Raw genomic sequence first — 24,501 nt, 5'->3', positions numbered from 1 at the left:
TGAGCTCGTGCCACTTGGGCTGCCCCTCTGCAGTGCTGGAGTAGCACAGGGGGAACCCAGCGTGACTCGGATGTCCTTTGGTGTTCTTAAGGGATTTACACCAGAGCACACCCATTTCACCACCGATGATTGCAAATTCCCAATTTTCTCAATGAGGGCCCTTCCCTTCCCCGTTTGTGAAGGCTGTGATAAGCAGATGCTCAGAGCTCCCCACCAAAGGCTTGCTTTTTGCCTGGTGCATGCGCGTTGTGTTGGCAGCCAGATAAGAGGAAATCTTACATCACGGGCAGGAAGTGCTAAAGAAAGTTACTTTCGTCATTCGTCAATGGGTTATCTAAAACGGTAAAGCTGCAGCATTCCTTGCATGCTGCAGGGTCCATTTAAAGCCCACGGCTTTGGATGAGGTTCAGCAGCGTGGCTTTGTGCCCGGTCACCCAGAACTATTGCCTGCGGCTCCGGTCCTCCTAACCCAGCCCCCTGCCGTCACTGCCTCCCTCTTAGGCCGGCTCTGAAAGGCTGTGAGCTTTCGCGTGATCCTGCCCTGCTGGATAAACCACCTGCCCTGCTTCCTTCCTCTCCCTATATTCTGCCCCATCATCCATTTTCCCCTGGAGACCCCGAGCCTTGCAGCAGTCCCCCAGCTGGGGATGCTTTGTGCCGTCCAGAATGCAGGGACTGGAGGCTGCTGTGATGTTCATGTGAGCATCCTCCAAATCTACCTCAGGCAGTTTGGTTGTTGGGCGAATGCTGCTGCCTTCACAGGCTCCTTGTGTCCCGTTAACAAAGCAGGCTCCAGTGGGAGCCAGAAATGCATGTGGCTTTCCGGCCTGGGAAGCATGTGATTATCTCTGCTGTTTGCTCTCTCTGTCCGAGCCGAGGCTGGGGGATGGTTTCCAACCTAAACCAGGCATGCTTGAGCGTCTGGAGCTTTTTCTAAAGAATTGACTTGGGAAGCTGCTGCTGTGTGATTCACACAGGTGCTGCTGGGTGCCCTGTCCCTGGGACTGCAGCAATGGTGACAGGAGGGGGGCACGTGGAGCAGCAGGGCACTGAGCACCACCTCACCCAGGGTCTCTGAACTAATTAAGTTCAATAAAACAATGAATAATGTAATAAAAGCCTTTTTTAGAAAAAAATCCCAGAAGCTCCCCAGGTGCAAGGCTGCTGTGATCCTGCCAGGGTGATGGGGCTCTCGCTGCCCTGCTTTGCACAGCGGGTTTCTGCAGGGCTGGGGCTGGCAGCAGTTTGTTGACCTTACTGCGCTGCAGGGGGGGGTTAAAAATAAGCAAAACTGTTCTGAAACTGGGTGTACACAGCTTCTGGGGCCCTTCTGCTGCCAGGACGGCTTGTGGGGACAGGGGCTGGGCTGTAGCGGCTGCCTTCTACGTAGTGATGGCTCGTTACAACCCTCAGGATCTGTTCAAGACATTTAGTTTCACCAGATGTGTCCTGCTCAGCTCCATCCCTGCCCCTGTTGCCTCTTCATTAGGGCTTTTAAAGCCCCCCTGTCCAGAGCACCCTGGATGGAGGTGGTCGCCTTTGGAGCAGGGGCAGAGGTACGAAGGGAGCTGCTGGCATCAGCAGATGCTGTGGTCTCTGGGGTCTGGTTCCAGGACTGACCATCCTGGTTGCTGCTGGTGGTTTTCCCCCCAAAAGTGATGGCTCGAGGGGGCTGAGCCCATTCTGGTTGCAGAGGAGGGTGACAGCCAGGCTCAGGGTATGACCCTGCACCACCAGGAGATCCCAGGACCCTGCTTCAGGTCTCGTCTTGCTCGAAGCTGTATAAATGACACCACTGATTTGGGGCCTGGCAGGTGTTGAATGAGCCCCATGGAGAACATTGATTTCTCTTTCTCCTGTGGATTGTTTACTAGTCCTAAGTTGTGACTGACTGGTAAATAAAATGGCCTCGGCACAGCTCATGTTCAATTGTAGCTAACTTTAACGTGGGGCCCTTGAATAATATTACCAAGCCAATAACTCATAGTCCTCCATCCCAGCCTCAAAATGCTTGTGAGCAAAAGCACAAAGAAGGTACTCTGTGGATCGGTGAGACAGAAATAGTGCAGGAGGGAACCGTGCCCCCACATTTAGCTGCAGTTGTCACCCCAGGTGGTGGCAGTGCCGGTGGGCCAGCGCGGTGGCCTTGCTCTGCTGCCCCATCCCTGGTGCTGGAGCAGGACCGCAATGCTCTGACCACGTGGGTTTGGTGGCCTGGCTGGCTTTCTGGGGGATGCTTTTAGGATTTGCTGCTTCCTGCCCGTTTTGTGCTTTACCTTGGGCCTTATCAGCATCTCTTTAAACAGATTATGGGGTTCTTCTTTGATGTAGTCATTTTTGTAGTCATCACCTGGAACTGCAGGAAGGGCAGTGGCACCGCTGTGGGGCAGCTTCTGCTAATTTAGCAGCTGGTGGCCTGATGCCTTCCAGATTTTAATTGGATGAATGAAGACAGTTGGATACAGCTGATGCTGAACAGAATATCTGGTGCTGTCCTTCCTCGCCGAGGCCAAGCCGAGATGGGGGGAGCTCTGTCCGACCCAGCCCCGTGGCAGCGCTGGTGCTCGCTGGCTGGTAGAAGCGCTGTCAGGACAAGGCATTTCATCCGCTCGGATGTGCGAGCTCTCGGAGACGTCTCAGAAGGTAGTGTGAAGCCGAAGCTTTTCAGGGATTTGAACCCAAAATGCACGGTGCGGCGGGTTCAGGTTCTCGTGTCTTTCACACAAGGGGCTTCTTTCGCTTTGCTGAACATTGGCTCTGGGAAAGTCGATCTCGCCCGAGCCCCCAAGCCTTGGGAGGCAAGGAATGCTCTGTGGAGGAAGGGTGCCTCTTGCTGTGTGCAATCGTGGCTGTAACCTGTGTCATTAGCTTTCAGAACTGGAGGCTTAAAAGGACTTAAGATAAACACGTGCTAGAAATTTGAATTCAATGAGACCGCAATGCAACAGAAAATGCAGCCCTGCTGCAGGCAACTGCCCTGCACAGGATGCAAATCCTTGCAGAGACCCGGCAGACAAAGTTATGAAATAATCTGTATCAGCGAGAGAGGTTGTAAAGAAATTCCAAAAAACCTCTCAGTCTAGACAGATTATATTTACTGCAGTGTTTATGTGAGATAGAGGAATGCCCTAGAAAAACAGAACTGTTTTCAGTTTCTGCCTCCGGCACTTGCTCGTCTAATGAGAGCGCCGATGTGATGGCTGCGTGCTGGGGAGCTTGGCTCTTGCTTGGCGGCTTCGTGTGGATGGGGCTGGAGTGGGGAAGAAGGGTAAAAGGTTATTTCTGCCTTTGTGTAGGTGAATCCTTCTGTTGTTAACGAGATGGTTTTGCTAATCCGTCACCACCGACCTTAAATTTAATCCCAAATGCAGCAATGCCAACAAGCTGCATTGCAATTAAGTTTATGGAGATGTGATGACCCCAAAGATTATGTTTGAATCTTTTAATTAAAAATAAGCGCTTTTTTTATTTTTCTTTGATGGCTGAAGTTTGGTTTTGCATGGTGTTGGTTGGTGCTGGTTGAGGAGCACATGCAAACTCCTCCAAACGCAGCTCGCAGCCCCTGCCTGGTTTTCACGTGGGGCAGATTCACTCCCGATGGGCTGATTTATATAAAAGCTTTTGAGTTGTACATGTTTGTGAGGGATTTGCTGAAAAAGAAGAATGGTATAAAAATGCAGCAATAAATTGAAGAGATTTTGTGGAATAGCTTGAGGAAGCAGAAGGAAGTGGAATTAATGGCTCGCTCAGCACAGTCGGTCAATCCTGATGAAGGACACAGGTGATGCAGCCACACAAGTGAAGCAGATTTTTATGCTTCTCATCCCAGTCCCTGTGCTGCCAGGCATCGCTGCTGGAGCGAGACTGCGGTCCCCAGGCTTCAAAACCCCCAGTGCTCACGAAGCACCAACCAGTTATTGCTTTTGTCAAAGATGGGATCTTGGAAGACACAAACAAACGGCACAGTGTTTTGCTGGCTTAGCTACCTGAGTAACTGAGGGTGGTCCTAGAGACGTGGGACTGCTGCTTCTAAACCTGAAGACTTGCAAAGCCTGATGGAAGCAGTCTGGCAATTGCCCTGGGCTTGGGCACGGGCTCAGGGCAGGGTCAGGAGCAGCTCTGCTGGCTGCTGGTGTTCCTGGTGCCTGCAGTACGGAGGCACAAGGACAGGGGATAAAACGTTACTTGAATAAGTTGTTGCTTCAGCCCCCAAAGCAACAAGCTACGGTTTTCAATGTCTCAATCTTTCGGCTTGTTTGGGATGTGTGTGTGCGTGCACGTGTGTGTTGTACAGTAAGAGCTACAAAGAGCGATGCAACGTGTGCAGCTTCTGCCGGGAACCAGTGGGATCGTGTTGGATATGGTTAAAAGTACAACACTGGGCTTCTGTAGAACATCGGCTGTAATTTATATTTGGCTTGAGGCTTGAAAGAGAAACGTCCTGGCTTCAGCTTTCGAGCCTTTCTGCAATGTTACCTTATGTTTGAACTGTGAAACTTGTTTTTCAAAAGGGCGTTTGTTTCTGGTGTGCAGCTGAGAACACAGAAGTCCTAACAGGGCACCAGGAGGCCGACATCTTCAGGAACAACAAATAAACTAATGCATCATTTTTCAGTGCAAGTTTCTGAGTTCCTGTAACTTGTCTCACGTGAATTTAACTCAAGAAATCTCAGTTAAAATTTGTGCCTTGCTTATATTTTCTCTCCCTTTCTTTTGTTTCTCCTAGTTCCTCTGCTTGAAGAACATCCGAACCTTCCTAAAAGTGTGTCACGACAAATTTGGGTTAAGAAACAGCGATCTGTTTGATCCCTTTGACCTCTTTGATGTTCGGGATTTTGGAAAGGTAAGAGGTGCTGAGCTCTGGGGAAGCGACGGTTCTGGTGTTGCGGGCCCCGGGCTGTTCTCTGGACTTGTGCTGTAGCTCAAATATGAGGGTTTTGTGCTTTTCTGAGCGATTTCTGCACCCTTAACCCATGCATTGGGCACCTGTTCCCCTGCGCTTATGGTAGTGTGCATATCTAGAGGTTGATTGTGCTGTGTATTTAATTAGTGAAGGGAGAGAAAGCTTGAAAGCCTGATGTTTTAGATTGCAGACCCTCCATGATCAGTCTCTCAAGTACATGGGAAGTGTCTATTTTGGGGGAATTATCCTTATATGCGTGTTCAGAGGAGCTGCTGGGAGAGGCTTTAGCCAAGGGTCTGGGTGCTGCAGTGGGGTCAGGATTTCAGGTCCCATGCCCAGCTGTAGAGCCGGGGGGCCTGCACCATCTCCTGCGTGAAGCCTCCTCCCTGCCCTGCACACGCCAATTTGGGACTGAACGCTGTCACCCCAGCAGCACGTTTCCAGCATGGGGTCCCTTGTCCACAAACGCTTCTGGTTTGTCCAGGTGTGGGTGCAAACCTTGCACCGTCCTCCCCCAGCTGCTGCCCGTGCCACGGCTGCGAGCAAAACATCTCTACCGAAATCACTGTTGGGTTTGTAATGGGGCCGCCGAGTTTCCCTGGCGGTCAGAAAGTTTCAGGCCAAGGCCAAATTAGTCCCCCGAAGTGCTTCTGAAAAATGCATGTGGAGGTTTCTCCTGCCAGCAGCTCCGGGATGCTGGCTGTGTTTGTGCTGCGTGTCACCTAGACGAGAGGAGCAGGAGCGAGCGAAGACGTTTTTGTTTTGCTGTAATTGATGGGTGGCACCGCACGCTGAACGAGACCCAGCTGCAAGGGAGGAAAATCCTACACGATTTTGACAAGAGGCTGTCATTCTGATATCCTTGCTTCTGACATGCAGAGCATCAGGGCTGCGCTGTTACTCTGATGGATACTGGGCTCAGGGAGGCTATTACGCAGGACAATCGCTATATTCTGCAGTGGAAGCGGTGTTAAAAGATTTATTAAAGCTCTCTATTGTTTTACCTGCTTTTGAGCTACCAGGCACGAGCTGCTTGAAGGCATCTTCTCTTCTGATTATCCAACGAGTAGATTTTCACTGCTGATGGGGATATATTATTTGATATTTATTGCCTAATTTATTTCTGGACCATTATCTGGAATGTGCAATTGCAGGGGCTTGTTTTATGAGTTTTTTTTGATTTATGAAATACAAGAAGGCTTTTGTTGTTCCGGGAATATGAATGCACAGAGGGAACCTTTTGGGCTGGGGAAAGAACCGCTGCTAATTAAAACGCTGCTTTATCGTCGCGTTCTCTCGTTGTGCTGTTTCAAATTGCCACAGAAGCCTGCTAATCGAGCCTGGTGCTAAACGCTTCTGGAACATGTCAGCTGAGCGCGGTTTGGTTTCCTTTGTGTTCTGGTTAGGGAGCAGCCATTCCCGACTCCTCCTGTTTACTTTTTGGAGGTCATTCAGAGCTGCGCAGGCCTTTGGGCTCTGACTTGGGAAGGAGGCGATTTGCCGTTTGCTCTTAACCCGTGACAGCTGGGTGCTTTAAGAGATTTCGGGCGGAAACTTATCGCAAACTTCTGGGAAATCCTGGTACACTTTATTGCCTGGGTCTTGCTTATTTTCATGTGCATTGTCGTCTTCAAACAGCCTTACAGGGTTTGTGAGGCACGGACTCTGTACACAAACACCTTGCTGATCTCGTCCTGATGTGCTTTTTATGAATTTGGTGGGGGATATCAGCTGTTCAGCTCTGCACCGCCCTAAATCCCTCTGGAAGCCTTTCAAAATGTCCCCATTGTCTTTGCCACCTTTCATTCCCACTTTATCCTCAGATCTCTTTTCAACAGTGGCAAAGCAAATAAACAGGGAAAAATCTGCTGCTGACCAGAGCGCCTTTCCGTTTGAGTCACAATCCTGCAGCCCTGAGAGCAAAAGGAGCCTTTAATTCATGCTCCAACTGGCCAAATGCAGACTTCACACACAAAAAATTCTTCCTGAAGCCGTTCATTATTTAGATCAATAGCACTTTTTGGCGACCAGACACTTACGCCGTGTCAGAGGCTTTCTGAGCAGCGCACAGCAATAGCCGACCATTTAATTACACAGGAACCTTGGTGGAGTGGTGCTGGGTGGTTCCTTTCTGGGCACTATTAAAGTAGTTATTTCTCTCCTCCAAACCAGCCAGGCAGTTAGACAGCAATTACCAACAGCACTTGGATTTGCTGAAGTGTAATTATCAGGCAGAAAGGCAGCGGATCGCGTTCATGTGGTGCCAGCCTGTATGTAAAGGGACCTGACCTGAACGAAGGAAGATGCTGCTGCTTTAGAAGGGGAAGAAAAAACAGATCTGCCTTGCCTTGACTGGCAGATTTTCTGAAAATGAGGGTTTTCCACGGATACTGTTTGCTTCCCAAGGCAGGATGTGAGCAGAGAAGAGCCGCTTTAGGCTCCACGGAGCCCCCTCCGAGGCAGCAAACGGGGTTGGGACATTGATTTTCGTCCCTGGTTTTGCTGCTTCCTTGAGGTTTAAGCTCGGGAAGTTACTGCTTTCCTGCTGTCACTGGGATAACAGCTAGAGAAATGGGATCGTGGTCCATGCGGGCTTCTCTCGCCCCAGTCCCTGTGGAGCTGAACAGACCCATCCCTGCCTTCGTGGGATGTTGGGTAATAGGCAAGCCCAGGCTTTTGCCAAGCAGATGCGTCATGGTTCTTGTAATCTGGGTTGCAGTGTTTCCCAGTTACCCAAGGGAGCTGAAAGGCCAGTTTAAGTTGCTCACGGCCAGTTTTTTTCCAATGTCCGGTTGTTTAGCAATCCCGCCGTGACAAGGGACAGGCTGCATTTCGTGGCAGAGGGTGCCAAAAGTGACCTGAGAAGCTGACCAGCTACATTTCTAGCTGGGTCCCTTCTAGACACCTTAATACACTTTTCTACAAGTTGGATCTCCACTTCCTTTTGGTTTGCTTAAATCTTTTTCCTTTACAGTGGATCAAAAGCCCTCGGTAAGGACTAGGGACGTGAAATGAGGGCCTGGTCTCGCAGGAGTGGGCGCTGCAGGGGTGCTGTGCCCACCTTTTGCTACTACAGCCTGGCTCCTGATGGAGAAAGAAAATTAAGTAAAAACACAGTGCTCACGTACGTCGTGGTGTTGTGCAGTGCTTCATGCACATTTAATAGCAGTGATGATATAAAATGCAACTCTTATTGGACTTGCTAATTTATTAGCACTGACTATAACGAGATAAAATGCACATAAATATGGATTAAACTCTTTATCACTCTATTAGTCAGCATGATAGTAGCAAGGTTCATTAAAGGGAGTTACTCATTTTCAATAACTTGCAGTAATGTACGTTTTTTTTGGAGAAATATAGTTCAAATATTCATAAACCCGCGGAGCGTGCCATTTATTAGCCTCCTACTCCTCTCTGCTCTCCTGATGTATGTTTAATTGTCCTGACTTTTTCTTTTGAAGTTCCTGGACTGCCTGAAAAAAAGGTGGTTTTTTTTTTTTTTGCAAGACAGGGGTCTTATGTCTCACTGCCCCCAGCAGCCCCGTTTTCAGAGCCTGCAAAATGTTTGAAGCTCCCTGCTGTTGGGACAGGGTGCTGGGAGAGCGGCGAGGGGAGTCAGCCCCAAGCCTCCAAAATGCCCTGCTGCCACTCAGAGAAACAAGATTTCTGCTTGACTTGAGTGTGGAGAGCGTTGTCAGGATTATTTAAGGGATTTTGAGACATTTCTGCTGAGTGCCAGTGGTGTTTTGTGTTGCTCAGACTCTTCGCTGAGAGTTCCCCTCCCTCCATCGCCTCCAAGTACACATTAATACCCCCGCGGCAGTGTTTTACGGGGGGGACTTTAAAACTGGGCACGCACTTTTAACGTAGCCTGAGCACATAACGGGGGGTGGGAAGGGGGAGATTTATGTGAAATAATATAGGTAGTTGAAAATTGCAAGGCTCTCAGATATAAACGGCTGTGTTTCGGTGCCATAACAAACAACACGAGCTCAACGCCTGCCCTCCCGCAGCTAACCCGCTGGCGGTGGGAGCAGCTCTCCTTTTCCCTTTCTGGATTTTTTTTTTTTTAGTACTTTATTTTTTATTTCTGCCTTCTCGTAGCCAAGAACAAACTGGAAGTCGTGCCTTTCTGCTGCATGGAGTGGCCGGGAGCAGAGCTGGGGGTGGCCGAGCTCGGCGCCCTGTCCCCTGCTGCTGCTGGCTGGGCTGCCCGCGTGCCTCGCGTCCTGGTTATTTGCAAATCCCCCAAGGAAACGGGCAGCAGCACAGCCCTCCCCTTGTTGTGGCCCTCTGTGCCAGTTATTCAGGCGGCTGCTACGTGGTGGCTGGACGTGTGTCAAGAAAAGGGATCCTATCGGAGGCGAAACTGCTTCCAATTGCCGTATAACTCACAAGATGCGTGTGCAGCGGGTGGGGAGGGAAGTGAGGAGCCTTCTCCAGAAGAAGGGCGTGTGTATTTTTTTTTTTTAATTCCCAAGGGAGTAGTAGAATAACTGCCTTGCAAAAAGATGTGTGTGTGTGTGACTGCATGCAAGAAACCAGGAACCCGCTTAACTCCTTGCCAGCCCGGTGCTTACAGTGACGTTGTCCCAGAGGAGCAGGAGCCGCGGCTGCGTCCCCAGCCTCTGCTCCCCTTCGTGTGCCTGTGCAGAGCAGCCAAGCTCTGGCTAGCTCCAGCAGGGCAACATTTTGCTTTAATTGCATCTGATTTTTCTATTTTGAAGCTGTTGCGCTTTTCAGAAGTGACCGAAGAGCTTTACCAACAAGCTGAAAATTCACGTGCGGCGTGGATGCTGCTCGGGGGGATTTTGCCCAGCCCCTTGGGGGCTGCAGGTCCTTGCTGCAGGGAGAAGCAGCCCTGGCAGAAGCAGGGCAGCCTGCCGCGGCTCTCAGACTGATTAAATCCCTGGCTGCTCACAGGAGCTGCGGGTGGCATTTGGCCCTCCCGTGCAAGCTGGCACGCTGTTCAGCTGGGGTTATGCTGGCTGACTTTTGGCCACCCGTGTTCCAAGTAGCTGGAATCGTGCAGGATATCACCATGAACTCTACAAATGGCAAAAGCAGACTGGAAGAGGATGGTTTGGTTTTCTTCCCCCCCTTTTTTTTTTTTTTGCAAGCTTGTGGGTCCATTTGGGTCGGGTGTTGCTTTTGTGTCAGGGCACCCAAGCTCGGGGCCAGCCGTGCCCAGGGCAATGCTGTCGGGGGGCACCCGGCTGCAGGATGCAGGGAGGGGGCGGTGGCAGGCTGGGTTAGCAGGTGCGGTGCGTCCTGCAGATGTTTTCAGCCAGAACGCTAAAAGCAAGCACAGGAAACCCTGATGCTGAACTTCTCTAAAGCACGGGGCAAATGAATTGCAGATTTCTGTGGCTAGCCAAGCGTGCAGCAGGCGGTGCTTTCTGCTGTGCCGTGCACCGGCCTGTTATGGCGCGGTGTTTGCTGTAGGAGATGCAGGGGGTGTTGCCACACATCGTGTATGTTTTTAGGGTCCAAATCCTGAAAACTTCCCCCTGGTCTCCTGTTAACATTGCCCTGAAGTAACTGGTGGATTAAAAATCTCCTAGCAGGCTGCCGCAGTTTGCAACCAAAAGGACCACGCTGGTTTACTTTGTGGTCTTCAGGGTCCAGTGACAGCACCGGGGCCTCAAATCATGCACATGCACCAAGCTGCTGGTAAAAGCAGTTGGTCTCTTACTGCACCCTAAAGTGAAACACCTGGGTGTCACCAGCCCAGGAAGCTGGGTGCTGAGCTGTGCCCTGTGCTGTCCCCTCCTGTCCCTGGCTGGGCCGGAGGAGAGGCTGCTTAAAAAGCAGAGCTTTTAGCTGCGAGGTGGCCGGCTATCTCTGCTTTCTCCTTCTCCTTTCTCCTTTTCCTCCCTCTCCTACTTGCAAATCGGCACTGTTTATAGATGCACAGCTCCGCCGTGGAACTGAAAGAGCCAGAAATGTTCATTCTGGGAAGCTTTGCTTTTCTTTTTTTTTCCTTCCCTCTTGGCTGCTTTCCCCAGTATTTTTCCAAGGGGTCACATTAAGGGGTATTATGTTTCAGATCAAACAAGCACGGACAGGATCTTTCCTAACTCCCATAGTCTGCATGGGAGAACGGTGCTGTTGGGCCTCAAACTGCAACCGAAGTGTTGTAATGTGCAGGGAGCCGGAGGTATCGATCAGGACGTGGGTAAACACGTATTCTTAATGTGTATGAAATTGATTTTCTTGCACTTCCGTGATTTGGCTGAGCTCTTCTTGTAGTCATATTAGACAAGATCGGGGGGTGGGGAACCTGAGAGCAGTAAAACATTCACTGGTCTGTGCCTCCAAAAAGGGGAAGGGGTGCAGTCCGTCTCTTCTGTGACCCTACAGCTTTTGTCTGTTGTTTGAAAAATGCCTGGCTGCTTTTGAACCCCACAAGATGTTTTTTTTATTACATTATCAGGCGTTTGTGACTTAACGATTTGGTCATGGTCATCACGACTGAAAGGTGTCAACAGGCAGAGTCAGTCCTTCAGTGCCTCAGCGCTCCGTTAGTGCATCTGGCATCACTTGAGCTCAACCGTTCAGCGTGCTTGTGCTTTGAGAAAGGAAGGAAACACATCCCGTGTAATATCATTTAAAGCAATCTCGGAATAAAAGGAGGTTTTTATTCTGTAATGAGCCAGGGATCTTCTGTTTCTTCATTAAAATCTTCCCCAGATTTCCTAGCCTGTCGAAGTTACAGCGTCTGATAATGAAACTGTCTCAAGGCCAAATGCTTCGGTTATGAAGAATAATTAACATTTCTTGAAACAGATTAACGTGTGGGTGTAACCATGTTTTAGCAGAATGCGCAAAAAGCGAAACTCTCAGCCTGAAAGCACTGCCATGACCGAACTTCTCAAACCCCAGTGCTCAGGGTAATTCTGCTCAGCATCTACCCTGTGAAACAGATTAAAGGAAAAGGGGAGAAAAAAGCCTCTGCAGCAAACCGATTCCTCCTGGGGCAAAGGAGAGCAGGTACAAGTTAGCGTATCAAAGCATCGTGCCCCAAAACAGGCACCCTGATGCTGGGATGGAGCCGGGGTGCCTGGTGCCCATTCCCCAGCCCATCCTGGGAGAAGGGGACAGGGCTGGGGCGCACGGGGGGACCCGATTTGGCCCGGTCAGCCTCCTCCTGCATTGACACTTTGCATTCGGGCAGTCACGTATCGAAGCGAAATGTTAATGTTTCACGACAAATAAACATTGCTCAAAGTGGGGGCAGAAAAATGGTGTGTTGAAACCTCGGCTCCTCAGCAGAGCGTGGTTTCGGTGAGGTTTGCTATTAACACCCAGGTCTCCTGCCATCTCCTGATTCAAGGGGCTTCACGGTGCTGAGGCCGTGACTTGGGGGTGCTGCTGTTGACAGGAGCAGCTCCGTGCACGAGGGCTGCCCTCGTGCCACAGCTCGCTGGTGATGAGGTTTCTCCTTTCCATCCCCGCCTTGTTCAAGAGAATTTAAAAAAAAAAAAAAAAAAGGCATCTCAGACTGTTTTGTTCCACTCTTTCAAAATGGGCTGCTTGTTTGTTCTTGGAGCGCTTCCAGACTTTTTTTTTTTTCCCTTTTCCTTCAGAAATGAGTTATTTCTTCAAAACCGCCCTGTACTTTCAGGATTCCTCCGGGTGATTCCCCTGCCCGCTCCAGCTGGGTGTGCAGGGCTGGGGGGGCTGGAGAGCTTGGTATGATGGTTGTTCCAGACCCGCACGGGCTGCACTGGGTGCATCGGGGCAGTGACACGGGATCAGGTGGCTTGGATCTGCAGTGCTGGCGGGGAACAGTTTCCTTTGGATGGGTTTTAAATAGCTTCCCTGAGCATCGCAGGTGAAGCCAGGATCACGGAGACATGTGAAAGCCACCTGCATGAGCTGTGTGATGTTCCTAACTATCGTTTCCCTGCTGGAAAAGCTGGTGCGTTCCTCCTGGGGACAAGTGCCTCTGCGTTTCCCAGCCCTTCCCGACTTTGCCAGGTTTTGAGCTAGGCAAGGAAGAGGCAGGGAGGCACGGTGCCTGCCACCAGTGTCGATGTGCAGTTTTGTGCTGTACCTGCAGCCGGACGGCAGCGCTTGCCAGCCCTCGATGCTTTGCAGATTGAGTTAATGAGCCTCAGATGGTGATGCCGCAGCTCGCTCATTTATGCTCTCAGTCTTAATGGCGTGTGTGTAAGTGAGGCGTTCTCCTCTTCAACATCGTTTTCTTCCTACTAATTACATATTAAAGCATAATCGCGGTAGCAAAAAAGCAGCCTTAATGCAGCCTGGGTAAAGCTAACGATGTGGGCACACTCTATTTAGGGGCGTTTGTCAAAGTTCCCTATCCCAAGCCTGTTGTTAGTAACTTCAGGAATTTCTGAGCCAGCATGGACTTGGTAAATGTTTGCAGTCATTCCTCCTAATGAATAAGGCTTGTGTGGGAGAGGCTGATGGAGCTGCGGTGGAGATTTTTCCCTGGCTAACAGATGGTGGGGATTTCACAGCCTGTTACTGAAGTTTTGAAAAAGGTGGTTCAGGGGAAGGAGCTAAATGCAAATGGGCTGTGGAAGTAAGGCAGATCGGAGCCAGCACTGGGTATGTTCTTCTGGGACTTTGGGAGTGGTGCTTCCCTCCCTAATCCTAGGGCAAGGCTTCATCTTGGTGCCTCACTGCTGACACTGCTGCTGGTGTCCAGCACCTTCTCTGCGACCTCTGCTGCGTGGCAGAGCTCGTCTCCATCTCCTGTGCTTGCCACCTTCGGGATCTCCCTGACTTCAGGCAGCTCTGGAGCTTGTGTCTAACTTGAAGGCCACAGAGGGGCTCAGCAGTGAGGAGAACTTGTACGATATCTGGGTTCTGAGTTGGTGCAGATGTGGCCCAAGAAGCAGCAGTAGGCCCGGGCCCTGCAGAGTGGTGCCAGGGGGCAGTGACGGAGGCCCAGCAGTTGTGGGCCCCGACCTGGTGCAGCCCCCCAGCCTTTAAGAGCCTCTCGCTGAAGACAGGTGAATTACTCATATGGGTAGGGAGACAGCCGCACAGATATTTGCATTGTATGGTCTTTGAGGATGCAGTGAACGTCCCACAGAGAATAATGAATATTGTACGGTTAAAGGTGTACTCTTGTCTCACTTCGTTTTGCGTGTCTAACTTAAAATACGCCTCTGGAGAGACCAGATGTAAAAGTGGTGTTTTGACAAAGAAAACTGAGTTTTCTTAAGGGGGAAAAAAAATGAGAAAAGCCCTCTCCCAGTAAGCAGACCCCTCAGTGTTGGTGCTACTCGTGTGCAGAGGTGGGGGTCCCAGGAGGCTCCTGAGCACAAGTGTGACAGTGGGGGTGTTCCTCTGGCTCTTCGGCCTCCTCTGGGTGCATGCAAACACAAAGCCACCAAAGACGGTGCTGGGAGCACTGATGTGCGAGAAGTGCTTGGAGAGGCAGCGGCCTCAGAGCATCGCTCCCCTCCGTCCCCGTGGTGTGCCCGAGTCCGGTGGGTGCAGCCCTGCAGTGGGGAAGAGAAACCCAGTCTTCCAGGCCAGCGGACTGTAAAGATTATTGGAAAAGTTGAATATATTTCTCTCATGCTGAAATGGTGCTGTAGTCCTTGTATGTAGGGATTTATCAAAAGGACCTCTGTGCTCTCAGCAGAGCTGAGATCACAGTTCGTTGCAGATGGGAGTTGAACTGCCCGAGTCCCGCTTTCCTACGAGTCTGAATCACCATTGTACAGCGGCAGTGTATCCTGCACACCGCGCGGCAGTCCTGCTCCCAGGCAGCCTTTGCAGATGCTGGACTCGCACAGTAAAACAAAACAAACAAATCTGGCTTCTGGAACTAACATGGCCAAGTTGGCTGTGAGGGCTCTGTCTATGGGCACGCGATGTGGGACCCTGGGGAGCAGCAGCGAATGGAGCCCACCAGTTCCTCAGACGTTAGGGGCAGATCCACCAGCACGTGGGTTTGTTCAGTTTGGTTTCATTTTTTCAGCTGGGATGTTTGATCCCGGTGTGGGAGATGCTTTAAGTTAGCTTCCCATCCAGCATTTTCAGCTAACGCAGCCACTTGGGGCGTTCTGATTTTGGAGACCTTAGATGACAGCTTCTCCGAGGGAATCTGATTTTGAGAGCAGGCTGTCAGTGGGATTAGATGTTTCTGATGTCTTAGATCATGCACAAAGATTTATTAGTCACTGGGCGATTCTGTGGTAGGACCTTGAACTGAATGTGTCGGGAAAAGCCATTGCCCTGGGTGGTGTTTTTGAGGTAAAGAAGAAAGCTGGGTCAGGGTCAGCAGCCCACGTTTGATCTAAGTACAAAACTTGCCTTACAAAACATGCACGCGTAGAAAAAGCTGCAGTTGGGAAGTAGATAAACATCTGGCTTAACTCCAGCCCGCGGGGAGCCCTGTGAAGGGCCCTTGCCCAGGGGCCTCGCTTCGCTCTGTTTGCTCAGCCCGCTTCCTCCATCGGCCAAACCCCAGTGTGTGCTGCCTCCCGCCCGCCCCCTTGCCTTTTTTCATAACATTGTTCTAATTACTGGAGTGTGAAGAATTGACTCTTAAAATGCCTCTTGGCAAATTCCATTTGCGCATTGATGAAATTGCCCCGTGCTGCAGCCGCGCCGTTAGCGCTGGCTGCTCAGCGCCTGCTGGGCTCGGACCCTCTCCGTCCTTCCCAGGCAAACCAGGACACGCCAGCTATTGCCTTGACTGGGGAGAAACGGGAGGACTGGGGGGGATGATGAGGGGTTAATACTTGCGTTGGGGCTCCTGCTGGGGTGTTTTCCCAGCGCTGCTAATCCTCCAGCAAGCTGGCTGCAAAATGTCACTTTTGGGGATGGCTTTTTGGCCGTGCGCACATCCCTGCCTCGGCGCGGTAGTGCAAGGAGTTACTGGGTAAACTGGGACACCCGGAGAGAGGCCAGAGCTTCTCTGGGGTGGCTGCGGGTGTGAGGCTCCGGGCCCAGAAGCTCAGCTGGTGGCACGGAGGTTGTAGGGCCGAGGTTTTTGGGGAGGTTGAGCTCTGAACCCTGGGCGGAGTGGGGGTGTTTGTGGGTGGCACTTTGGCCGTGTCCTCTGCTTTAATTGTCCCTTGAGGTAGGGGCTTGCTGGCTCTGTCTGGACCTCCTGTGCCCTGGCTTGGTGCATGGGCGTGCAGCAGGCTCTTAACCCCATTATTTCTAGAGGACTTTTGGTTTTTAAGCAGGCAGGGAGCACTTGAATAACGCTTTGGGCTTTGTCTGCAATTGCAAGGGCTAAAAACTTAAAAAATAAAACTGAAAGCTCAGTTAGCAAGTAATTGCGAGGTTCCTGGGACTGAGGCTTTATGGAGAATGCCGAGGAGGTGGTTTCCTCTAAAATGTAAGGGAGCGGGCAGCTTTTGGACCATGTCCTGATTCCTGAACACTTGTGGTGGGTCCATGCAGCAGACTGGGGTTGTAAAATTACGGGTTGCTTCTGTCTGGGTTTCCCTTGTCCCTGCGTTTGCAGCATGGAGCTGGGCCAGCAGGTCCTGGGGAGGAGAACAGGGGTGGGGAGGGATGGGATGGAGACGTTGGTCTCCCTGGGGCCCCCGTAGCAAAGGATCTGCAAGACTGGGCTGTGCCTAGCTGGGTGCTGGCCTCAAGCACTGATGGCTTTGGCTGCCATAAGATCTTTATCATTAGCATCTTTGCGAAACTGCCCGGGAGTTCTCCATGCAGGATAGGCTGCAGGCTGCAGAAGCATTTGTCTGGACCCAGCTGACTTTGTCTGAGGAGCTAAACCGGTGGGGAACCCAGGCTCATCCCAGCGGCTCTGCCCTGCTGGCAGCCCCCGTGTGTCCCTGCGTGGGACCTGCTGGAGGTGTGGTGGCAGCCCAGTCCTCATGCTGCTCCAGAGAAACCTGCTTGGGTGCTGTAGGCAGCCTCTCCAAGCAGCTTACAGCCATTTTCTGGCACACAAAGTGGTGTAATTGCCCCTTGCAGGAGTGTTGGCACACCCCCCGACTTCTCGTAATGTGCCTCGACTTGGCCGACGACCCACGGAGGAGCAGTTATCCTTCCGAGGAGCAACAGAGCCTGAACCTCCACCGCGTTATCATGCTGACCGGCTTTAACCCTGCTACGGGGAGGGTTAGAAACAAGAGAGGGAAGGCTGAGGAAACCTGCCCTGCTCTAAGCTAAGGAGAAAACACCTGGGGACGCAGCAGGGACGGTCGGTGGCCGGGGATGCTCAGGTTGGGCGTGCAGTCACCATGGCAAAGGCCTCCAAAATTCAGGGGAAGGGCAGTGCTGGAAGCGCTGGAGGTGGTGATGAGGGCTGCAGGGGGTACTGATGGAGAAGGTGAAGGCTGTTGTGGCTGCACCGGGGCTGTCGGGGGACATGAAGTTGAAGCGTCCTCCCGCTGCTGTCCGCAGCAGGCGCTTCTGCTGGCACCTGGTGCTGCACGAGGGCTCCTGGAGCCGTGTAAAACAGCCAGAGCACGTCTCATGTCAGGCCTTTCGCTCCTCCCAGACGCTTCTCCGGCTCTGCCTCGCCACAAAGAGGCTTGTAAAGAGGTAGCGATCGATTGAAACGAGTGGTAGCCAGTTCCTGGTAGTGCGAGCCGTCTGAAGGACGAGCAGGTCTTTAGATTTCTGTGGTTTTGCTCAGTTCTATTCCAAGCTGCATTAAATCCCTTTTTTTTTTTAACCTGTTTTCTTCTGAAACATAAACAAGCAAATGCCACAACAAGGACACACTTAAGGAAAAACGAAGCGTGGCTATAAATATGAGTGACCCTGCTAAAAGAAAGGGCAGATAGGAGACATTACCCGGCAGTCCTCATTAGGGGAACTGGTGTAATTCAGCTCTCTGGATTACCTGCGTGTTCAGCAAAGCTGGTCGGAGGACTGGTGGAGAGAGATAAGAGATACAAGATATGTATACAGATTTTTTTTTTCCCTGTATGTTTGTATTCTGGGCAATAGAGCAGGTGAAATGGAAGAAGGATGTTGATACCCATGATTATCTGTGGTGCACTTGGTATTTTTTGGGAAAAATAAATAAATAAATAAATAAATCCTTGCCTTGGGGAGAAAGGGAAAGGAAGGAGCTGGCCGGCAGCTCTTTGCAGAGCCCCTGGCAGCCTTGCTGTTTGGAGAAGGCAGGGCTGCAGCCAGGCTGTTTGCTTTCCTGCTCCGTGCTATGCGCCCAGGTATTTGCAAAGTGCTCAAAGCTTTTCATGCCGCGGGGCTCAGAGCCTGACCGGCACCGTGGAGGGCAGGCGTTGGGGCTCGGTGTGCTGGTCTGTGCCTCGTGTCCAGCTCTGGATGGGTGGCTTCTGCTGCAGCTCTGTGGGTGCTGAGCGTTGAGATGGGAGCGTGGTGGAGGAAGGAGCACTGTGCAGGAGCAGCGCACGGCTGTGCAGCTCTGCCCCGATGAAGGAGCCAGAAATCTGGCAGACAGGTTGAAATGGGAGCCACCTTGGAGATGGGGCACTGAAGTTACTTTTCCCCCACCCCAGGCACATGGTAAACTACGTAACATGCCGCGACAAGAAGCAAAACCACTGAGAGTTGGGCATCTGTGTGAAAAAGGAAACTGCCCACAGTTAGGAAGGCAGGAATGGTTTGGAGAGGAGCTCACGTCCTACGGCGCGGGGCTGGGAAGGAGCTTCCCACGGCACGTCAGGGGCAGCGGTGCCTTTCGTGGCTCCGACAACCTCAGGCACCTGCTGTCAGCCACCTCTTGGGCAGCATCTGATGGAGGTGGGCCACCATCTGCGTGTGGATGCACTGCCACCAGCCCCAGCCTGTTTCTACCCATTTTTGTCTCTGCTCCCACCCGTTTCCGTGCCCGAAGCTCTCCAGGTATCCACACGAGTGTGGAAGTGCATCCAAGTGATACCGGGAAGAAACGGCGCTGCAGTAAATCCCCGTTTATGGCTGGAGCCACGCTAATGGGAGTTTATCTTGGAGATCAACCGAACTCTGCTTATCGTTTTGCTTTTCCTGCCATGAAATGCAGTTCCATGAACGGAACAGAATTGCTCTACAGGTCTGCACCATCTGGGGGAGGTATAATAATTATAATAAACCCATTTAAATTCCCCCTTGTATTTGGGAGGGACGGTGATAATTCTCGTGCTCCCAAGACTTCTTGTGCGTTGTTAATACCTGCTTTTCAAGTTTCCTTTTTTTTCCTTTCCTTGCTCGTGGCTGTGGTATTGGAAAGCTCTGTTCTCGAAGAGATTTAGCAAGTGCATACCACGTGAAGTCAACAGGGGCTGCACTTCAAAGTGAAGCATGTGAATAAATATTATCCTGACTTGAGGCTACTATTTACTCTTTTTCTTCCGAAACAAAACAAATTCATACGTGCCTTTTTGAGGCTTGGGATTAATAGTTTTCTGTTTACCGCTGTGGCAGTGCCAGCACTTCAGTATTTGCTCAGATGATGGCTGTGCCAGTGCTGCAGGATTTGTTCTCTGGATATATCTGCACCAGGCGAGTCCTTGTGCCCCAGGTGGACAGAAGATACCAATAAATTTGAGTCTGGACAGCCAAATCTTTGTGGGGTTTGGCTTTCAAAAGGTGCTGAGTGCTCTGTCCTCTGAAAATCAGGGTCTCCAGCTCACCAGGTCTCGGGGCGGTTCGCAGCAGCCAGGGGTGCTGCTGTGGCATCGCCGCCCCCGGTGCTTCTTGCCGCCTGCTTCGGTTCTCACCCGCTGCTCCAAGGGGGGAAAACCACCTCACGTAGGAAAAAACAAAATAAAATTATGCCGTCAAATGTTTTATGTATGAGGAGGCACAGGCTGTCAATAATCCTCTATGTTTTTTAATGCGAACTCTCTCTGTGTTTCTGCTGGTGGCTGATGACACCAATTAATTTTATTGTTTGGAAATAATCTTCTGCGGCATGCGATTTGCACAGCCCTAGCCTTATGCTTTCTAATGATTTCTCTATTAATTTCACCGCTGCCAATAAGCCGAAGATGCCTTTCAAGTGGAAAGGGAAACATGACCTAATACCACGGATAAAATATTAGCAAGAGCAAATTAAATCTCGGTTAGTCGTGTTAGGACCCCGGCCGCTAAAGACAGAAGAGGTGCTGGAGCGTAGCAGCGAGCTGGGAGGCTCCTGGAAAGAGGAATTTTGGTTGTGCGCCTTCAGAGCTGGCGGGGATGCGGTGCCTGAAGTTTGATCAGAGCTGGGTGTTCGATGCAAAGAGCAGCGTACGGTGACCGGAGTGGGGATGTCCTGGCTCAGGAACTGGGACAAGTGGCACAGAAATGCCCCTTTGTGATGATAACGCATATATCTGCGTGCTGTATAGGAATGCCCAGGAGCGCGGAGCTCTGATTTATGGACAGCTCTAAAATTAATGCCCAATTGGAGTCTTCATCCTTTCTTGCTCTAGTGTGCTATTCCCTGGTCAAGAAAAGTTGGCCCTGGTAGATTTCCACCAGCTTTACAGCTATCCAAAAAAAATCTTTTGAGCACCGTTGGGGGCCATGGGATATCCGCGAAGGATGCATGGAGGGGTGCAAGTGGTGCTGTCTGCGCACCAGCACCGCTGGCCCTGCTTTGCTGTCCGACCTCCTTTCTGGGCTGAGGATGGGTCTGGGGTGAAAATGATGAGAAGTTCCCATGAAACTGTCTTCCTTCCACCTCTGGAAGACGCCGTAGTCACAGCGTGGCTCTCAACACGTGCATGGTGTTGGGCACGGTCTGGGTGCCTGGGCTGGCTCCGTCCATTTCTTTCTGCGAGGGGAAAAATGTTCCTGTAATGCACGGAAGTATGATCATGTCGGTATTGCTTAGGGAAGCCACAAAGGGAAAAAATCGATGCAGGTTGTCACCAAAGTATTGACTTGAAGATTTCTATAAATATACAAAAACGCAAACATACAAATATTGATAGCTTTAACATTGTACTTGCCCTGAGTGCTGTGCAGTTATGTTGCTCCTGCACTGAAATATGTGGCAAAAGAGTTGGTAATCGAAGATGTGGGCTGCTGGGTGGTGGCAGCCGGTGTGCCTCTGGCGATGCAGGAAGGAGCTGGGGCGTTGTGTGCTGGGAACGCTGGGGGAACTGGGAGCACTGGGACTGTGTGCGCTGCCCCTGCCCCTGCTGGCTGCACCTCTGCAGCCTTGGGAGCAGATCAGCGGGCAGGCTTTGGGCAAGGGATTTGTTGTAAGCTGTGAAAGAAGCAGTCACTTTGGCCAGAGTCGTTCCCAGGTATTTTATTTTGAGTGGTAACCTGTGAGGCGTTTCAGGAATTTCAGTTTTCCTTGCTTTTAATAGCAAAAGCGTACGTAAACCCCAAGTTCTCCCAAAACTGAATCTCGTAATGGTGTGGGCTGAGAAATTTATAACGAACTATACGTATATATAAAAAAATCATCAGAAGCAATGATTGCAGACATGTCTGTGGCACTGCTACCCTTCTGTTAGTGTCCCTGCCTTGACTGGGTTACAGAAGATGCTTCGAGGCGCACCCTGCCCGCTGGAGCCGGCAGGAGCCCTGGCTGCAGCACAGAGCAGTGCCCGGGCTGCTTAATGCCCGTGGGTGCAGCCGTGAGCTGCTTTTGGGTGCTTAGTGGTCTTTGAGTTGGCGTTAAAATGTTTGCAGCTGGATCAGAGTCTGAGCGTGAGGCTTCTGCTGGCCTCGGATTCCCTTGCAGTGGGCTCGGGATTGCGGAGCGAAGTCGAGCTCTCCCGTGGGGTAAGGACCAGCACGGTTCCAGCTCTGCCTTCACTCCTCTCCAATAAAAAAAAATAATAAAAAAAGCTTTGTGATTAGGGGTAAATAATGCTGTAGTACTCCGGTGGCATTTCCCCCTGGATGCTTTCTTCTCTTTCTTTATCTCATTGAGTCTAATCTTCCAATATTATAAGAAGCGACGAGTAACTTAGCTATTGGCCTTTTTAAATATGTATGAACTTCTTAGGGGAAGCCAGAGAAATGAGGAGCGACTGAGACAGATAACAGATGCACGATGGTCTCACAGCCGTGTCGTTTGACATGCTGGTTTTTTCTGCTGTCCTAAGTCATTATTCAGAGGCAAAGCATAATGTATCTGTGCTTTTCATGTACAGATTATTATTTTTTTAAAAAAAAAATGACGGTATCTGGGACACAGCTGCGATTCTATCGCAGAAAGCTGATACTGCAGTTCTGCTCGTCCTGCCTTTGGCTTGCTGGGCTTTTGCTGCCGGCAGACAAAGATGTTTCTGCCTCTCGTCGGAGTCAGTCTGGGAGGGGACTCAGTAAAATGGGCTCTGTGGGGCGGGATGCTGACCACGTCGCGGTGGTTTTTCTGACGGACCTGCGGACTGGCACTTGCGGTGGTCAGGCGTGGTTTCTGAGGGGCAAAGGGTCTGTCCCTTCTCCTCCATCAGCCTCGTCCCGTAACGCGTGTAACATAATAACTGGTTTTATTTTTACTGGGGAAGCGAAGCTAGGAGATAGGAGCTTGGGAAAGGAGGAAAGCAGTGATAGGATAGCATTCGCTTTCCAGGAGAGCGCTCGTTGCCCAGAGCGTGACAACGTGTGATGTTCCCTGGTAGTGTGCAACACTGCTGCCACCCGTTTATGCAGTGATTGGGTTTTATAGGACCGGCTTTTAAGCACGTGCTTGGTTTGCTTTTATTCTCCAGGCTTTCATACTCTTGGCTATAGGACCCACCGTGGTGGTTGCCCCTCACCCGAGAGGGAACCGACGCAGCTCCGAGGGGCTGCTCTCGCTCCACAAATTTTCCAGAAAAGACTTGGCGGAGAGATGATGCCGTTTAAAGAAAATTACTACATTGCCTATCAACTGAAAACAAAAGTCTTTTGTCTTGTCAATCATGAGGAGGCTTTATCTTGTCACTCACAAGGAAAACGTCTCCTTTTCACTTCTGCCAGACTTTGCTGAGACCCGGCTTCTCCTTCGTTCAAACAAACAAGAACGGGGGCCAGCAGCTGACTTTGGTTTTTGGGTTTGTTTTTAAAGAAACTTAAAAAAAAAAAAAAAAAAAAAAAAAAAGGAATATCTTATCAGTATTTGGACTTGAATGACAGAAGTAACACAAGCTAGCGTGTGTCCTCTTGTCCTGTAGCCGCACCTACAAGAGGTTTGTCTAATTCTTGCTGTGGAGCTGGGACCTGTGGCTCTTCTCCAGCAGCTCTGGAGCAGCCCATGGTGCCCCGTGTCCCACACCGTGCTGCTGTCACCACAGGGAACGTCCCCTCCGTGTGCGCTCTTTGCTGACCTGGGCCGTGCTCCCCCGGCCTCACAAAAATTGGGGATGCTTTGCAGCCTTTGCCCGGCTGGGCAGGCGTGAGCTCTGGTGGCTTTTTCCTGTAAACATCTCTCTCCTGGGGCACTGCGCGGTGTCAGGAACTGGTATCATTGTTCTCAAGAGCCGCACGTTTCCCTTCGCAGCCAGCTCAATACACGCAGCTGCCATATGGAGTTCCCATTTCGCTCTTGGCCCTTCTTGCAGCACGACACCCAAACGCTGCTCTTGCTGCGTGCCAGCGTTTTCGTGGTGCGCCGAGGTTACGTGACGTCGGTGCCTTCAGTTGACAATCCTTTGCCAAGCCAAGGTGAAATATTTGGCCCGTAGAGACGTCTGCTCGTAGCAGGGAAGCGTGAATCACGCCTGGTCAAGTCTTTGGTTGCACGCCTTTTTCTTTTTCCACTGCCCAGCGTTGTTTCCGCTGCTCTGCCCCGTGATGCTGCGGCCGCTCCCCGTGGCAGCGTGCTTGCTGCAGCAGCAGAGCGTGGGCTGCCCTGTCCCCATGGGATGTGGTAGGAGATAACGGAGCTCGTGGCTTCGGGGATCCTCCTGGTCCTTGGGGAAACCCCAGCGTGCCGGCGCTGCTCCGCATCCCGAGACGATGCTCTTTCTCCGCTCCATTTGCTTTCGCTGCCCGATGGCTGCTCCCCTGGGAGTCATCACTCTCCGGGGTTTTACATCAGCCGTGTGTGTTTTGCCACTCTTCTGTTATTAAAGAAGTTATTTTCAGAGCGTGGAGGCTGGAGAAGCCTGGGCTGGCTCCTGGCTGTGCCGTATCTCGCGACCGGGGACCAGCGCTGGTGACAACGTGCCACCTGCACCGCGTGTCTCTGTTTGAAGGAGCCCAGCTGGTTCCCAGAAGGTCTCCTAAGCCCCTTCGGTTCTTTCATCGATCCAGGTGAGGCTGGGAGAGCCACAGGGGGTGGGTGAGCCCCCTCCCAGCCTCTCCTTCGAAGCTGCCTCATCCCAGCCTGCGTGCGAGCGGCCCGTCTGCGCCGTGACAAGGACAAATGAGACCTGGCGTTTTCCTTCATTTCTCCGAACGCGGAGAATCTGTCTTACCCAGACTTTTAAGAGAAGACAAATACGAGCGGCTCAATTTTCTTTGTGTCAGTCTTTTTTTTTGTTTCTTTCTTTTTCCTTCAGAGCCATAACAAAAGCTGTAGTGCGCTGTGGCCAGTAACGAGCTCGGCTCCTATTTCCGAGTATCTCACCTCTGGAAGCGTGAGCGTGTGTGTCAGAGGCTCCAGGGCTGCTTACAGGAGAACAGCCCCAGGGTCAGATTTGCATTCCTGCTAAATAAATTCAAACTACTTTCGTATGCGAAGAGATTTTACTTGTCGGAGCATCGCTCTGCACAGGGCA

The 24,501-nt window shown here is 51.3% G+C and overlaps 1 protein-coding gene across 2 annotated transcripts in view; it reads left to right on the top strand.

Moving 5' to 3' along the window:
• VAV2 (vav guanine nucleotide exchange factor 2) overlaps positions 1 to 24,501 on the top strand; it is a 126,603-nt gene that overhangs the window by 25,571 nt on the left and 76,531 nt on the right. For both annotated transcript variants that reach the window (XM_083807753.1, XM_083807752.1), the window contains exon 2: positions 4,727 to 4,843. In XM_083807753.1, coding sequence (XP_083663879.1) covers positions 4,727 to 4,843 — 117 coding nt within the window. The remainder of the gene's footprint in view (positions 1 to 4,726; positions 4,844 to 24,501) is intronic.

Source organism: Anser anser, assembly GCF_964211835.1.
Source record: "Anser anser genome assembly, chromosome: 21".
NCBI classification, from domain to species: Eukaryota; Metazoa; Chordata; class Aves; order Anseriformes; family Anatidae; genus Anser; species Anser anser.
Note: the sequence above shows the minus strand (reverse complement) of the source record. Positions and strands in the feature narration are given on the sequence as shown.